The sequence below is a fragment of the Anomaloglossus baeobatrachus genome, chromosome 10 (genome assembly GCF_048569485.1).
Source record: "Anomaloglossus baeobatrachus isolate aAnoBae1 chromosome 10, aAnoBae1.hap1, whole genome shotgun sequence".
NCBI classification, from domain to species: Eukaryota; Metazoa; Chordata; class Amphibia; order Anura; family Aromobatidae; genus Anomaloglossus; species Anomaloglossus baeobatrachus.
The window spans coordinates 50,903,021-50,920,323 of NC_134362.1; the positions used below are offsets into that span (position 1 = coordinate 50,903,021).

A 17,303-nucleotide genomic window follows, 5' to 3' on the forward strand; every position below is an offset into this window, starting at 1 on the left:
CAGTGATCCCACTGGGGGTGTATAGCCAGAAGGGGAGGGGCCTTACACTTTTTAGTGTAATTGCTTTGTGTGGCCTCCGGAGGCAGTGCTATACACCCAATCGTCTGGGTCTCCCAATGGAGCGCCGAAGAAAATGGGGATATATTCTGAGCATAAGCCATATTCCTATAGCCGCCATCTTGTCAAGGTACTCAGGCCTAAGGAAGCTTCAGTCAGTATGCTAATTAACTTGAGGAAATTGTCTGTTAGCAATGGTGTGAACAAAGGCAATCTCCTACGATATGGGAAATTAGGTGAGCCATGTAGGCCTGAGAACACAAAGGGAAAGGAAGACCCCCCTCTGTGCCACTGTAGAAGAAGTTCCTAATTAATTAAGGGGGCCTCCTGTACACCTGAGAGACAGGCACCAGGAATACATGTGTAATATCTCGTGAGCCGTGCTTCTATAAATACGTCGAGCAGAAATATCGCATCCAGGCACGCTGACGATCCCAGCACATATTTTATATAGGTGTGGGACCTCGATAGGTATCCCAAACTTGATATGGGCCAGTGGGGCACCAGCAGACTACCCATGTGTCCTATCATTGTGAAGATAAAATCATAATCGTAAAAATGAGAGCATTGGCGTCCGCCTACGACGTTCCCAGGCAAAGTTATGGCCAATAATCACATTGGGATATTATTTTAGACTCAAGACAGGGGTGGGGCAGTGCTCCCCTGCGAGGTCCCCAAAAGGGGAGGGGCATGGATTGAGCCAGTTTGATAAACTCAGTTCAGACATTTTTAGCTTGTCTTTGCTCGGGGGTCAAGTGTACTATACACCTGTGAGAAAGTCCCTGGAACCCTGGTCGAACGGCGCCCCCCTGTGGACAGACGCATATGGTAACTGCCTGATCTGCCTCTGTTTGTAACCATGCCATATTTGTAGATGTACTCTGACCTATGTATATATTCTGTAAATTCCATAATATATATATATATATATATATATATATATATATATATATATATATATATATATATATATATATATATATATATATATATATATATATATATATATATATATATATATATATATATATATATATATATATATATATATATATATTTTAGTAGTTTCTAGTGTGCCATTTAGGGCGATTAAAATATATAATTTAATCTTGGACTGTTCTGTTATCTCGATCCTGAATCCCACGTCTGTGTGCTCGGCGAATAGTTATCGTAATTGATTGGTGGCAGAGAGTTTATGCCAAGGATCATTGTGGGGCAACCAGTGAGATCTGAGGGAGGTTTAGATATTTTCCGTCCGCAGAGGTTGGGGGAATATACACCTTAATCTCACCGGGAGCCCTTCAATCATTGGCATAGTAAAATAGCGGCCTCCTTGCTTATTGTCGGGCAATTCCATAATTGGCCTGACTATAAGAGGGGCGCTAGAGAGCGCATCACGTGCTCTGTCTGTCGGGTGGTAGAAAGGAGGGGTGTAACTTCCACTTCCTACCCCCCAATCGTGCAGGTGGGGATTGGTAATAACTTATTAGTGTACCCCTTTAAATCTTGCAGTAAATGTAGGTTACTCCAGTTTCATTCATTATATCTGAACGTGATAATACGGGTATACCTTGCCCCAGTCTAGCTTCAGCTCCACAGTTTTGCAGCCGTCTGCGAGGGCTTTTGTGTATTCCTTCTTTTTGGCAAAGGCAGCCGAGCGATTACTATACAGCACGTGGTTTTTGGGGTCCAGTTTGATGGCTTCTGTGTAGCATCGTATCGCCTCGTCCACATTTCCGTCGGACAGAGCTTTATTACCCTTCTCCTTTAATTCGTTGGCCTGATAAAAAGAGAAAAGAACAGATGTGAATGATCGCAGCGCTCGTATTTGCTATCCTTGAAGTCACCAGTTAATATTCTTATGTCATGTACTGCACATATGCACCATGTACACATCTGGGCGGCATTGTCATGTGCAACACAGGCAGCACACATGTACCCAGCCACAGTTTGCAAACCAATGCTTAACCCCTTATGTTCTACAGTCCCCAATACTCCCCACCCCCGCACTGACTCACTCAGGGCAGCGTGGGTTGGATAAAAAGAAAGAAAAGAAACAGTTTGAACGATTTTCTATTCTGTTGAGAACCGTACAATTCCCGAGCTGAGAAGCAATTATCCAAAGCAAAGGCTACACTATAATTTTACCACTTAAGCCAAGATTTAGCAAGAAGGCAACTAAAAAACAGCTAATGTTAAAGGGGGTGGTCTGAGCTCTAATACAGCTGCTTTGGCTAAGAGTAAGGCTGGCAGCGGCCGCGATCTTTACATTGTCACCCTTTACAGCCGTTTCACTTACATTACAATCGGCCAGGCAATTTGACAGACCACCTCTGGACTTACCGTATTTCGGTTTATTAGACGCACCCCAAATTTAGAGGGGAAAAAAAAAAAAGGGGGGATGGGGGGGTGGGGAAGTCAGTCTTACAATCCGGCGGTGTGTTACCGAGCGGGGGTCACAAGAGGCAGGGGCAGGGTAGGGGGATGCTGCGGGTGCTCTGTTGTGCTGGGGCTGCAAACAACATCCTGAAAACGTCGGTGGTGTGGGTTTCAAATAATGGTGCTTGAAGTCAGCGCGTGTGCCGATGGAACTCTCGGCTCAAGATCTTATCTACACATGCGCCGCTTCCGGCCCACTGATCTCCCAGCAGCTGACGTAAAGAAAATGGCGCCTGGAGGTGGCGTGTGCGCATATCAGATCTTGATCCGAGAGCTCCATCTGTGCACACACTGACTCTGGGTGCCATTATTTTGAAGTCTGTACCGCAGACATTTTTTTTTTTTTAGGATTGCGCACACAGCCCAGCACAATAGAGCGCCCTCAGCCTGCAGCACCAGCACATCGCCCTCAGCCTGCAGCCCCAGCCCATCGCCCTCGGCCCGCAGCCCCAGCACAGCGCAGCCTCAGCCCATCGCCCTCGGCCCCAGCACAGCGCAGCTTCAGCCCATCGCCCTCGCCCCGCAGCCCCAGCACAGTGCAGCTTCAGCCCATCGCCCTCGCCCCGCAGCCCCAGCACGGCGCAGCTTCAGCCCATCGCCCTCGCCCCGCAGCCCCAGCACGGCGCAGCTTCAGCCCATCGCCCTCGCCCCGCAGCCCCAGCACGGCGCAGCTTCAGCCCCTCGCCCCCGCAGCCCCAGCACGGCGCAGCTTCAGCCCATCGCCCCGCAGCCCCAGCACGGCGCAGCTTCAGCCCATCGCCCCGCAGCCCCAGCACGGCGCAGCTTCAGCCCATCGCCCCGCAGCCCCAGCACGGCGCAGCTTCAGCCCATCGCCCCCCGCGGCCCCAGCACGGCGCAGCTTCAGCCCATCGCCCTCGGCCCGCGGCCCCAGCACGGCGCAGCTTCAGCCCCATCGCCCTCGGCCCGCGGCCCCAGCACGGCGCAGCTTCAGCCCATCGCCCTCGGCCCGCGGCCCCAGCACGGCGCAGCTTCAGCCCATCGCCCCTCGGCCCGCGGCCCCAGCACGGCGCAGCTTCAGCCCATCGCCCTCGGCCCGCGGCCCCAGCACGGCGCAGCTTCAGCCCATCGCCCTCGGCCCGCGGCCCCAGCTTCAGCCCATCGCCCTCGGCCCGCGGCCCCAGCTTCAGCCCATCGCCTCTCGGCCCGCGGCCCCAGCTTCAGCCCATCGCCCTCGGCCCGCGGCCCCAGCTTCAGCCCATCGCCCTCGGCCCGCGGCCCCAGCTTCAGCCCATCGCCCTCGGCCCGCGGCCCCCAGCTTCAGCCCATCGCCCTCGGCCCGCGGCCCCAGCTTCAGCCCATCGCCCTCGGCCCGCGGCCCCAGCTTCAGCCCATCGCCCTCGGCCCGCGGCCCCAGCTTCAGCCCATCGCCCTCGGCCCGCGGCCCCAGCTTCAGCCCATCGCCCTCGGCCCGCGGCCCCAGCTTCAGCCCATCGCCCTCGGCCCGCGGCCCCAGCTTCAGCCCATCGCCCTCGGCCCGCGGCCCCAGCTTCAGCCCATCGCCCTCGGCCCGCGGCCCCAGCTTCAGCCCATCGCCCTCGGCCCGCGGCCCCAGCTTCAGCCCATCGCCCTCGGCCCGCGGCCCCAGCTTCAGCCCATCGCCCTCGGCCCGCGGCCCCCAGCTTCAGCCCATCGCCCTCGGCCCGCGGCCCAGCTTCAGCCCATCGCCCTCGGCCCCAGCTTCAGCCCATCGCCCTCGGCCCAGCTTCAGCCCATCGCCCTCGGCCCCAGCTTCAGCCCATCGCCCTCGGCCCGCGGCCCCAGCTTCAGCCCATCGCCCTCGGCCCGCGGCCCCAGCTTCAGCCCATCGCCCTCGGCCCGCGGCCCCAGCTTCAGCCCATCGCCCTCGGCCCGCGGCCCCCAGCTTCAGCCCATCGCCCTCGGCCCGCGGCCCCAGCTTCAGCCCATCGCCCTCGGCCCGCGGCCCCAGCTTCAGCCCATCGCCCTCGGCCCGCGGCCCCAGCTTCAGCCCATCGCCCTCGGCCCGCGGCCCCAGCTTCAGCCCATCGCCCTCGGCCCGCGGCCCCCAGCTTCAGCCCATCGCCCTCGGCCCGCGGCCCCAGCTTCAGCCCATCGCCCTCGGGCCCCAGCTTCAGCCCATCGCCCTCGGCCCCAGCTTCAGCCCATCGCCCTCGGCCCCAGCTTCAGCCCATCGCCCTCGGCCCGCGGCCCCAGCTTCAGCCCATCGCCCTCGGCCCGCGGCCCCAGCTTCAGCCCATCGCCCCTCGGCCCGCGGCCCCAGCTTCAGCCCATCGCCCCTCGGCCCGCGGCCCCAGCTTCAGCCCATCGCCCTCGGCCCCGCGGCCCCAGCTTCAGCCCATCGCCCTCGGCCCCGCGGCCCCAGCTTCAGCCCATCGCCCTCGGCCCCAGCTTCAGCCCATCGCCCTCGGCCCGCGGCCCCAGCTTCAGCCCATCGCCCGCGGCCCCCAGCTTCAGCCCATCGCCCCCGCGGCCCCGCGGCCCCAGCTTCAGCCCATCGCCCTCGGCCCGCGGCCCCAGCTTCAGCCCATCGCCCTCGGCCCGCGGCCCCAGCTTCAGCCCCATCGCCCTCGGCCCGCGGCCCCCAGCTTCAGCCCATCGCCCTCGGCCCGCGGCCCCAGCTTCAGCCCATCGCCCTCGGCCCGCGGCCCCAGCTTCAGCCCATCGCCCTCGGCCCGCGGCCCCAGCTTCAGCCCATCGCCCTCGGCCCGCGGCCCCAGCTTCAGCCCATCGCCCTCGGCCCGCGGCCCCAGCACGGCGCAGCTTCAGCCCATCGCCCTCGGCCCCAGCACGGCGCAGCTTCAGCCCATCGCCCTCGGCCCCATCACGGCGCAGCTTCAGCCCATCGCCCTCGGCCCTCGGCCCCCAGCACGGCGCAGCTTCAGCCCATCGCCCTCGGCCCGCAGCCCCAGCACGGCGCAGCTTCAGCCCATCGCCCTCGGCCCGCAGCCCCAGCACGGCGCAGCTTCAGCCCATCGCCCTCGGCCCGCAGCCCCAGCACGGCGCAGCTTCAGCCCATCGCCCTCGGCCCGCAGCCCCAGCACGGCGCAGCTTCAGCCCATCGCCCTCGGCCCGCAGCCCCAGCACGGCGCAGCTTCAGCCCATCGCCCTCGGCCCGCAGCCCCAGCACGGCGCAGCTTCAGCCCATCGCCCTCGGCCCGCAGCCCCAGCACGGCGCAGATTCAGCCCATCGCCCTCGGCCCGCAGCCCCAGCACGGCGCAGCTTCAGCCCATCGCCCTCGGCCCGCAGCCCCAGCACGGCGCAGCTTCAGCCCATCGCCCTCGGCCCGCAGCCCCAGCACGGCGCAGCTTCAGCCCATCGCCCTCGGCCCGCAGCCCCAGCACGGCGCAGCTTCAGCCCATCGCCCTCGGCCCGCAGCCCCAGCACGGCGCAGCTTCAGCCCATCGCCCTCGGCCCGCAGCCCCAGCACGGCGCAGCTTCAGCCCATCGCCCTCGGCCCGCAGCCCCAGCACGGCGCAGCTTCAGCCCATCGCCCTCGGCCCGCAGCCCCAGCACGGCGCAGCTTCAGCCCATCGCCCTCGGCCCGCAGCCCCAGCACGGCGCAGCTTCAGCCCATCGCCCTCGGCCCTAGCACATAGCTCCAGCACAGCGCCCTCGGCATTGCTCCTGCGACCCCTCTCCATCATCCCCCGGTAAGCAACATTTGGATTATAAGACTGACCCCTCGTTTTCTTCCAAAATTTTTGGGAGGAAAAGTGCATCTTCTAATCCGAAAAATACAGTACCGTAAAAAAGTTGAAAAATGAATAACCTGTACAAATCCTTACAACCTTCAAAACTGACTCTACAGTGGTCCACATCTGCCTCAGTTAACTGGTCATGCAGAGATTATGTCCAGCGCATTCACATTATCGCTGCTGACAATCACCAACTTTATTGGTCTTACATGCAAGAATCACTACAAAGCCAGTGATGAATGACTGGCACGCCATCACAGGGACAAACAGAGCAATACAGGTGGAGTGGGGGTGGATTGAAAAGGCGGTTTATATGAACTTTTGCTACCCATTAAGGGTATTTTTCACCTTAAAGGCAGGGGCAGACGACCGTAGATGCTGTCAGCCGAGAGAATCAGGCCTGTTATGTGAACGACACCGATTAAACTGTGATCGGAGTGTCAGCGTAGTGTGATCCAATTCTCTCAGATGAGGAAAAGATAGAGGAAAACAAAATTCTCCATCTTCTCCGGTGTCCGTGTGTGCAAAAATTGAACTGCACTTGTATATCGTCCGATGATTTCCACGCACCCATAGGCTTGCTTGCAGAGTTCGATCCGAATATCAGATCTAACTTGGACCTGCAGCGATATTCTGATATGTGAGCGCCTCATCAACGAACATTGGTCCGAGCGTCATCTGATGTTTTATTGTATTGCATTTGGTCCTAAATTACAGCCGTCTGCCCTAATACCAGGAGCACTCACTGCTGAACAATGAAGACATTCATCGTTTACAACCCATCAGCAGACATGGAGCACACAGGATATTATATGGTCACGACTATACGAGTCTTTCCAAATAGATCCAAGAGTCTCAGCTCAGAGACGAGATAAATACCGAGTACACAGAACTTGCTAGCAATCAGTCATCTGACAGCTCCGGGCACAAAGTACAGAAAACCCAACTCTATATGATGAGCCGGACTGTCAGGTCAGCTGCAGGGGGCAGGACACAACGCTTCCCTGCAGATGTCATGTTAGGTCATGGTGGATGGAGCTGATAGCCCTGCAGGACAGTGAAGGATGGCCGGCCTGGCCGCTGATGTCTCACTCTGTTATCAGTAAGGACATGCTCAAAGTAAAGGATGTGAAGACGGCACTCCTACTCTGATGGGTATGGGGCGCCCGACACATCTGCACCTTGTGAATGTGACCGTCCACATTTTTACAGCGGAGCGCCTACACTGGTGGACACGGCGAGTCCGACACATCTGCACTTTGTGAACATGACCAGCCAAAGCTTTAGGGTATATACATATGATGAGGACACAGCGGGTCCTGACCTGCGGGGCTGTGAGTCTCCTCCGCATGAGACCGCAGCTGCTCGTACCCACGATCAGGGTTCGGGCCGTTGCAGTCTCTCACTTGTCTTTTCCCTATGGAGGACGCATGCCAATCCGCAGCAAACAATTGACATGCTTGCGGCTCAGAAAGCTGCAACACAGGTCAGTCTTCGCTGCAGGCTGCACAGGATTTCTAGAAATCCCATGCACTATGCTTGTACTGTACATCGCAGTATTTTGGACACCGAGAAAATACGCTGCATCCAAAACACTGATCGTGGGCACGCACCCTTAGGCTATGAGCCCACAGGGCTCTGTACATGCAGATTTTGCCGCGGATTTATCTGGATTTTCCAGATAAATCCGCAGTTTGCACAAGTACAGACACTCCCAATGTTATCCTATGGAACATGGGGAGTGCTGTGGAATATGCTGCAGATTACCCACAGCCACACAACTGCATGTCAATCATTCATGTGGAAATATCTGCGGAAATCCAGGCCCTCTACTATGAAGATTGAGGCCGGGTCTTCCGCAGATATGACTAGGTTCACATTTCCGTTGTTTTGCATCAGTCATATGTGTTGCTTGACGCATGTGACTGATGCGTTGTACAACGGATGACAAAGGACAGAAATCATTGTCGGACTCCGTTGTGTGGAGGGCGGAGCGCAAGGGGGGCTGTGGTGCTGAGCACGCGCACACATGAGCGTGCGGGAGGGGGCGGAGCCAAGCGGGGGAAGTGTCGGCCTCCCTGCACACGTATCCAGGGTAAATACCAGGCAACTAAAAGCAAAGCACTTTTTGCTTGGTTACCCGATATTTACCTTGGTTACCAACGTACACCGCTTAGCGCTGGCTCCCTGCACACGTAACCAGTGTAAATATCGGGTAACTAACCAAAGAGCATTGCTTGGTTACCCGATGTGTATCCTAGTTACGTGTGCAGGGAGCCAGAGAGCATGCGCAGCAAAATCGTACGGATTGTGCTGCTCAAAAAACGTTACAAGCTGCGTTCCTTCCGCCCCGCGTCAGTCGTTCTACGACTGATCAGTCGGGCGGAGGATGCAACGCAGCATCATCAGTCACAATCCGCCGCTCATACAAGTCTATGGCAACAACGGAATCCGCCAAACGGATTCCGTTGTTTACCAGAGCCACGGATTGTGACTGATACAATTTAACGGACGTGTGAACCTAGCCTAAGCCACATGAATGTCCGAAGGTTTACTTTTAACATTAACTATTAACTTTTAACATTTACGAAGTACATTTTTTTGCTCCATTTTAGGCTTCTCTAAAAAAGCGCAGAAATTCAATAGTTTAAGGCTGGACTATATGGCCTGGCAGAGTTTTCACAACTTAAAAGGGGTTTTCTGGACAATATTAATATTTTAGGGGTGGTTTGGTAGATGAAAAACTATAAAGACAAAGCTATACTAACTTTCCGGGATCCAGCGCAGGCCGCGATGTTTACACCAGAAGGAAGTCACCCCCGGCAGCAGGATGATGTGTGATGATGCACTGCTGAATACACCTGACCCATCTGACCACATCGGTCAATCACAGAGACCCGCGGTCCTGATGCCACTGTGAATGGTGACTACTTTTGTAAACATACAGCACAGACCCCAGGAGCCGCCTCGAGGTGCAGGAGGGGCTGATCCCAGTCGGCGCTCAGTTACTGGGCTCACAGCTCTTTTGCACAGGGAATGAGAGTGCTTACCATTCCTGGCCCATCCACACAGGATACAGTGGAATCTCCAGACAGAAAATCCACCATGTATTAAAAGGACGATCACCAGGGAATTAGATTGTAGGAAAATAATAAGTTTTATTTATATAGCGCCAACAGATTCTGCAGCACTCTCAAGCTCAGCACCACAGGTATGAAGTTTGCCACACGATCATTTATGCTGTGGACGACACCATAGATCTCACCTCTTGCAATATGCGGTGGGTGAAATATGCAGTAGATCTGTGGCATAGTGGATACAGCAGAACTGTGAATACAGCTCCGGCTTATCACAAAGAATTGCAGCAAAAGTGAAGCCACGTAACTTTTAAAGGGCTTCACTGGTAAAGACACATCACCTATCCAAAGGGGACAAGCAGGGAACATCCCAATGTGAATTGAGCAGGTGTGCACATGACTGGCCGCTGTTCTAATCATTTTTCAAGTTTCGGTTCCCCCGAGAAGGGATGGGGGGCATGGCTTCGATTCCCGAGAAGGGGGGGGGGGGGGCATGGCTTCGATTCCCGAGAAGAGGGGGGAGGCATGGCTTCGATTCCCGAGAGGGGGGGGGAGGCATGGCTTCGATTCCCGAGAAGGGGGGGGGGGGGGAGGCATGGCATCGATTCCCGAGAAGGGGGGGGGGGGAAGGCATGGCTTCGATTCCCGAGAAGGGGGGGGGGGGGAAGGCATGGCTTCGATTCCCGAGAAGGGGGGGGGGGAAGGCATGGCTTCGATTCCCGAGAAGGGGGGGGGGGGGGGGGGAAGGCATGGCTTCGATTCCCGAGAAGGGGGGGGGGGGAGGGGAGGCCCCACATGGGCTCATGGGGTGCAGCACAGTTTTGGTACACTGAAAAGGGGGGATGGTTTAGGTTCCTGGGAAGGTAGTAGGGGGTAGTACAGTTTAGGGAGGGGGTGACAGTTGTGGCTCCCAGGGAGGGGGGTAAAATATACTTTTTGGTTCCCAGTGAGGAAGGGGGGGGGGCACGGTTCCGGTTCCCTGGAAGCGGGGTGGGGTGCAGCACGGTTCCCTGTGTGGCCGGTCAGAGAGGGAAAACAGCACTGACCTGGCATTAGCGCCCCCCGTGGTGGTGTCGGGGGTCAGCACGGTCCCGCAGGCCGCTATATAGCCCCTGGCGGACGAGCTTAAGGAGAGCGGACATGCAGCTCCTGCCGGCCTCCCTCTCACACAGGCCGGGGATTCCTGCCGGTGTACGGGGCAGCACTCAGGCTCCGCACCGGGCAGTCACCTTCCCTCACCATTATACGACTACGTGAAGACTCCGCCGACTACCGCAGCCGGCGCCGCTAACTTCTGCCGCGGCCCCTTACCGTCTCCATAGCTGCACTGTATTCCGGCCTCTCCACGCGTCTCCTCGAACCTACTAGAACTAGAAGATGACAGTTCTGCGCCCGCCCACTAAGCGCCTCACTATTCGCAGAGGTCTTTAAACGAACGCTGCCGATTGGACAGCGCCGACGTCAATCACCAACCCGCTCCTCACTCTTCCTGTAGCAGGGAGGGGCCAGGCATTAGTAAACCCCGCCCCTCAAAACGACAGAACTCTATTGGTCGGGACGGTTATTGTGAATTGGGTGGAATTGGCCGGTGAATTCTGGAAGCTTCTACTATGGGGATTGGTTGACGTCACGGGATCCGCCTGTCATTGGCCAGTGTTCCGGTCAGTCGATAAACCCCGCCCATAGTCTTCATTGAGAAAATGTGACGTCACCAACATGCTGAAAAAGCGATCATTTCTCTGACGTCATCCTGTAGAAAATATTATAGATTAAGTTTTTGTGTTTTGTGGAACTTCTGTGGATTTTTAACCCCTTAATAACGCAGACTTTTTTGTACCTTTAATCTTTTTGTTTTTTTTCCCTTCAAATAGCTGTAACTTTTTTTATTTTTCTATCTCAGTAGCTCTACATGGAATGAGTCAGTTTTCTTTTTAGACCAAATTTTTATTTATTTTCTTGCAATGGTAAAATAGGGTACAGAATGAAGAAAATAGGGGTTAACAAATCAAAATATCAAATGACATAGTCTCTACAGTTTAACAACCAAATAACTATCACAGTCAGTTTTCGTTTTAATGGCACCATTAATTTTACCATATAATTTATTGAAAAATGAAAAAACATTTCCTAAAAAGGTGAAACTGTGAAAAAAATGGAACTGCACCATTGTTTTTTTTAGTTTTTATTTAACTTTTCTGATTCTCTAGGTCAATACGATGACGACGATACCAAAGTTGTATGGAATATTCTGTTATTTTAGTGGTGGAAAAGAAAATCTGACTGACATTTAAAAGGTTAAACAGAGGAAATCAGAGCTAGCTCTGATCACTGCTGCAGGAGCCAGGTCTGGGCTGCATAACTTGTGCTCTGTGTGGAGTGGCTCCGTGACAGTTAAATACTTCCTGGAGTGTTAAGGGGTGAAAGGAACAAACTGATGACTTCCCAAAAGTGTCCCCCATACAGAATAATGGGGCCACAAAGCCCACCATACAGAATAATGAGCCCCACATAGTCCTCCATACAGAATAATGGGCCCCACATAGTCCTCCATGCAAAATAATGGGCCCCACATAGCCCTCCATACAGAATAATGGGCCCCACATAGTCCTCCATACAGAATAATGGGCCCCACATAGCCCTCCATACAGAATAATGGGCCCCACATAGTCCTCCATACAGAATAATGGGCCCCACATAGCCCTCCATACAGAATAATGGGCCCCACATAGTCCCTCATACAGAATAATGAGCCCCACATAGTCCTCCATACAGAATAATGGACTTCACATAGCCCTCCATACAGAATAATGGGCCCCACATAGTCCTCCATACAGAATAATGGGCCCCACATAGCCCTCCATACAGAATAATGGGCCCCACATAGTCCTCCATACAAAATAATGGACTCACATAGCCCTCCATACAGAATAATGGGCCTCATATAGTCCTCCATACAGAATAATGGGCCCCATATAGCCCTCGGTACTGATTAATGGGCCGCACATATCCCTCCATACAGAATAATTCGCCTCACATAGCCCTCTATACAGAATATTGGGCCCCATATAGCCCTCCATACAGAATAATGGGCCCCACATAGTCCTCCATACAGAATAATGGACCCCATATAGCCCTCCATACAGAATAATGGGCCCCACATAGTCCTCCATACAGAATAATGGTCCCCACATAGCCTTCCATACAGAATAATGGGCCCCACATAGCCTTCCATACAGAATAATGAGCCCCACATAGCCCTCAATACAGAATAATGGGCCCCACATAGCCCTCCATACAGAATAATGGACCCCACATAGACCTCTATACAGAATAAGGGGCCCCACATAGACCTCCATACAGAATAATGGGCCCCACATAGCCCTCCATACCGAATAATGGACCCCACATAGACCTCCATACAGAATAAGGGGCCCCACATAGACCTCCATACAGAATAATGGGCCCCACATAGACCTCCATACAGAATAATGAGCCCCACATAGCCCTCCATACAGAATAATGGGCCCCACATAGTCCTCCATACAGAATAATGGGCCTCACATAGCCCCCCCCCATACCGAGTAATGTGCCCCACATAGCCCTCCATACAGAATAATGGGCCCCACATAGTCCTCCATATAGAATAATGGACCCCACATAGTCCTCCATACAGAATAATGGTCCCCACATAGACCTCCATACAGAATAATGGGCCCCACATAGTCCTCCATACAGAATAATGGGCACCACATAGTCCTCCATACAGAATAATGGGCCCCACATAGCCCTCCATACAGAATAATGGGCCCTACATAGTCCTCCATACAGAATAATGGGCCCCACATAGTCCTCCATACAGAATAATGGGCCCCACATAGTCCTCCATACAGAATAATGGCCCCACATAGTCCTCCATACAGAATAATGGGCCCCACATAGTCCTCCATACAGAATAATGGCCCCACATAGTCCTCCATACAGAATAATGGGCCCCACATAGTCCTCCATACAGAATAATGGGCACCACATAGTCCTCCATACAGAATAATGAGCCCCACATAGTCCTCCATACAGAATAATGGGCCCTGTATAGTCTTCCATACAGAATAATGGGCCCCACATAGCCCTCTATACAGAATAATGGGCCCCACATAGTCCTCCATACAGAATAATGGCCCCCCATAGCCCTCCATACAGAATAACAGGCCTCACATGGCCCTCCATATAGAATAATGGACCCCACATAGCCCTCCATACAGAATAATGGGCCCCACATAGTCCTCCATACAGAATAATGGCCCCACATAGCCCTCCATACAGAATAATGGGCCCCACATAGTCCTCCATACAGAATAATGGCCCCACATAGTCCTCCATACAGAATAATGGGCCCCACATAGTCCTCCATACAGAATAATGGGCACCACATAGTCCTCCATACAGAATAATGGCCCCCACATAGCCCTCCATACAGAATAATGGCCCCCCCATAGCCCTCCATACAGAATAATGGGACACACGTAGCTGGAACACTGTTGTCTTTTCATACCCATAGTACTCAAATACAAAATGTAACTGTCTCTTAGGAAAGTCACATATAGCTCTGTATTGAGACGACCATCGATCCTTGGCAAGTACCCATCACTTTTGGCTGTGAAACACCCCCATATCATCATTTGCCCCCATTAGAGCCGTCTGTTGACTTTTGTCTCATTGTTCCAAATCACCCGTTTCCAATCTTCCCCTTTTAGTACTTTTTTGTAAACTTGAGCTGACGCTTCTTATGATGATATTGAAGCTGAGGCTTCTTCACCTTTTTTCGGGCCATCATTCCAGACTTGTGTAACGTGCATCGCTCGGTGCTTGCATGGATGTCTGGGATCTCACTGTTATGAAGCATATGAGCCAACTCCACTGCCGGGTTTATCGCCCCAGAATGGATAGACCTTGTGATGAGCCAAATTATTGACTACGATATTTTGCCTGGACGTTACCTCTTGGCTTGTGAATGCATGGACGGACTTCAATTCTTTTTCTTCCACCTGTCATGGCCTCACATTATGCAGTTTGGCAATTTTCTTGGCCAAAAGACCGCTATGGATGAGCTGGATGATGCAGTTTCTCATTTCTTGGGAAATCTTCTTTATGGCTCCTCAATTCGAACCAGTGACCTTTCGCTTGGGAATCAACCTAATAACACACCGAGCTATTAGGGAATGTGAGAACAGGTTGTAATTTGTAGTGTACAGGAAGAACAAGATTTTTCCACCACCAGGAGCAAAACAGTAACAATGCAGTGATGTGACAAGAATCTGCATAACTAATCATATACTAAATAGCTGCAAGTCACATTTATGTAAGAGAGAGCCAAGATGATTGTCTATAAATTGAAGGTAGTCTCACGCTCAAAGCTGTAGTGGATGGTGGGATATGGAGCTTGAAAGTCAACAGTTCAAAACATTGTTACCCTTTTGCTCCTCAGCGTATCTTTCATGAATCTATGATTGTGAGGCAAATCCCGGGATATGAAGATGAATTATGACTTCCAGTCATAATCGCTCATCACTCCCTGGCAGTGCCCCCCTCCCTTCTTGTTCTCAATGTCCAGCATCTGTGAAGGTGTTACACCTCCATGGCCATCTCCTGTGATATGGAGATGAGATGATGTGGGAACAATGGACACAGGATGACTCCCTGCCGTGACCCTGTGGTAGGAGCTGCTATCTCATTAGCAAGCTTGGAAGTATCCAGACAGAACGACTCCAGTAAAAAATGGTTCATGTCTCGCAAGCCATATTTCCGATAAATATGGCAACCATAAAAATGGTGTCTCCGCATGCGGACGATGCTGGCACACCCTTTTGTATGGGAGCGGGAGCTTGGGAAATACCCCAGGCGTGATATCAGCCAATGTGGAACTAGTAGACAAGTCACGAGTCCTCTCATTCTGTAGCTAAATTCATAGCTGTCACAATGAGAGCGTTGGCGTCCGCCTACGACGCTCCCAGGCCAAGTTATGGCCATATTCCATGTTGTGGATTTTGTCCATAACTCCAGCCAGGGGTGGAGCAGTGCTCCCTCTGAGGTCACTAAGGTAGGAGGGGACCTGGATTTGCCCAGGTTGATAACCCTACTTCGGCCATTTTCCAGTGTTCTTTCGCTGGGGGTCACGTGTAGGAAACATCTGTGGGAGTTCCTGGAAACCTGGTCTACAGCGCCCCCCTGTGGCCAGACGCACAAGGTAACTGATTGAATTGCATACCTGTTTGTAAACCATGCTTTATCTGTAACTGTACTCTGACATATGTATATTCTGTAGATTCCCTATTGTATATATTGTAGTTTCTAGTGTGGCTTTAGGCTGATTAAATTATATAATTAATCTTGGGCTGTTCTGTTATCTCGATCTTGAATCCCACGTCTGTGTGTTCGGCTAATAGTTACCGTGAAGCGGTTGGTGGCAGCGAGTTGTGCCAAGGATTATTGTGGGGAGGCCAGTGAGATTCGGGGAGGTTTTATATATTCCGCCCGCGGAGGTCGGGGGAATATATACCCTACTCTCACCGGGGACCCTTCAATAATCGGCATAAGTAGTATAGCGGCCTCCTTGCTTATTGTTGGGCAATTCCATAATTGGCCTGACTATAAGAGGGGCGCTAGAGAGCGCGTCACGTGCTCTGTCTGTCGGTCGGGAGGTATAAAGGAGGGGTGACCCCCACTTGTTACCCCCCGATTGTGACGTACTGGTAGCCAGCGCGGGGGATTTCTGAGTGACCCCCCCGGTGGTTTGTGACATATTGGTGGCATAGCGGTGGGATCGAGATAATAGTGTGTGTGAGTGTGAGACCCATACTCCCAGACACTAAAGACTGCCTGCAGCAGCTGTGGCTGCTGGGGTCTTCAGACTAGCTCAACACTAGAGTGTCAGAGTGCAGATACTGTAAGGTGTGTGGAGGCATCAGGTGTCAGTTCTGTGTCAGTGACCAAAAGTCTGCAAGAATGGCTGATGGCACCAGGAGCAGAGCTAGGCAACTGGCCAATGCTAAAGCAGGAGCCGAAGAGAGGGAGGACGGTGCTGTGGACAGTAATGAGGAGGTTGCCCACGAGTCCTCCAGGAGCTCGACGCCAGAAAACAGCTCTGCAGAGGACATTGCACAACCTGGCACTGCTGGACAAGATGAGGAGCAGCTCACCCAAGGGTCCTCAACGAGCCAGATGCCAGCCCTCCGCTCTGCAATGGACAGTGAATCACCAGGCTCCGCAGCGGGCCGCAGATTACCACGTGCCATTCCACCGAGCCTGGGAGGCTCGGATAGCCTTCTTCAAATGGCTATGGCCCTTCTCCAGGCTGGAGACCGGGAGGGCTACAGGGAACTCATGGCAGAGCGCAGGGCAGCGTGTGAGGCTGCGGAGCGGCAGGCAGAGCGGCAGGCAGCGCGTGAAGAGCGCCAGGCAGAGCGTGAGGCTGCGGAGCGACGGCAACAGGCAGACCGGGACCACCAGCTGCAGCTAGCTCAGCTCCGGCCCTCATCAGCCACACGTGACCTTCAAGACACCAAACTTCCAAAGGTCCGTGTTGAGGACTTCCCAGTGCTGGAGAAGGATGGAGACTTGGACTCTTTCTTGACTGCTTTTGAACGGACTTGCTTGCAGCACCATCTGGACAAGGACCAGTGGGCCAAATACCTGACCCCCCGTTTAAGGGGTAAGGCCCTGGAAATCCTTGGGGACTTGCCTGCTGAGGCAGATCAGGGCTACGACACCATCAAGCGGGCCCTGATCCAACAGTACAACCTCACTCCAGAGTCCTACCGCAAGAAGTTCCGGAGCCTACAGAAGGGACCAAAGGACTCCTGGGCTGACCACAGGCGGGCACTTGCCCGAGCTGCCGACCACTGGACCCAAGGCCTGCAGCTTTCCACCGGACCGGAGATCCTGGACTTGTTCATCACGGAGCAACTCTTGTGGAACTGCCCTGAGGATCTCCGCCAGTTCATCCGAGACCAGAAGCCAAAGGGGTCCACGGCTACAGCT

At 53.9% G+C, this 17,303-nt stretch overlaps 1 protein-coding gene across 1 annotated transcript in view; it reads right to left on the reverse strand.

Annotated features, from left to right (window-relative positions):
- Positions 1-10,689, reverse strand: part of STIP1 (stress induced phosphoprotein 1) — a 74,751-nt gene extending 64,062 nt beyond the window's left edge. The window contains exons 1-2 of the mRNA XM_075325375.1: positions 10,581-10,689; positions 1,628-1,837 (exon numbers count right to left, since the gene is read on the reverse strand). Of these exons, the coding sequence (XP_075181490.1) occupies positions 1,628-1,837; positions 10,581-10,589 (219 nt within the window). The 5' untranslated portion in view covers positions 10,590-10,689. The remainder of the gene's footprint in view (positions 1-1,627; positions 1,838-10,580) is intronic.
- Positions 10,690-17,303: the final 6,614 nt, after the last annotated feature.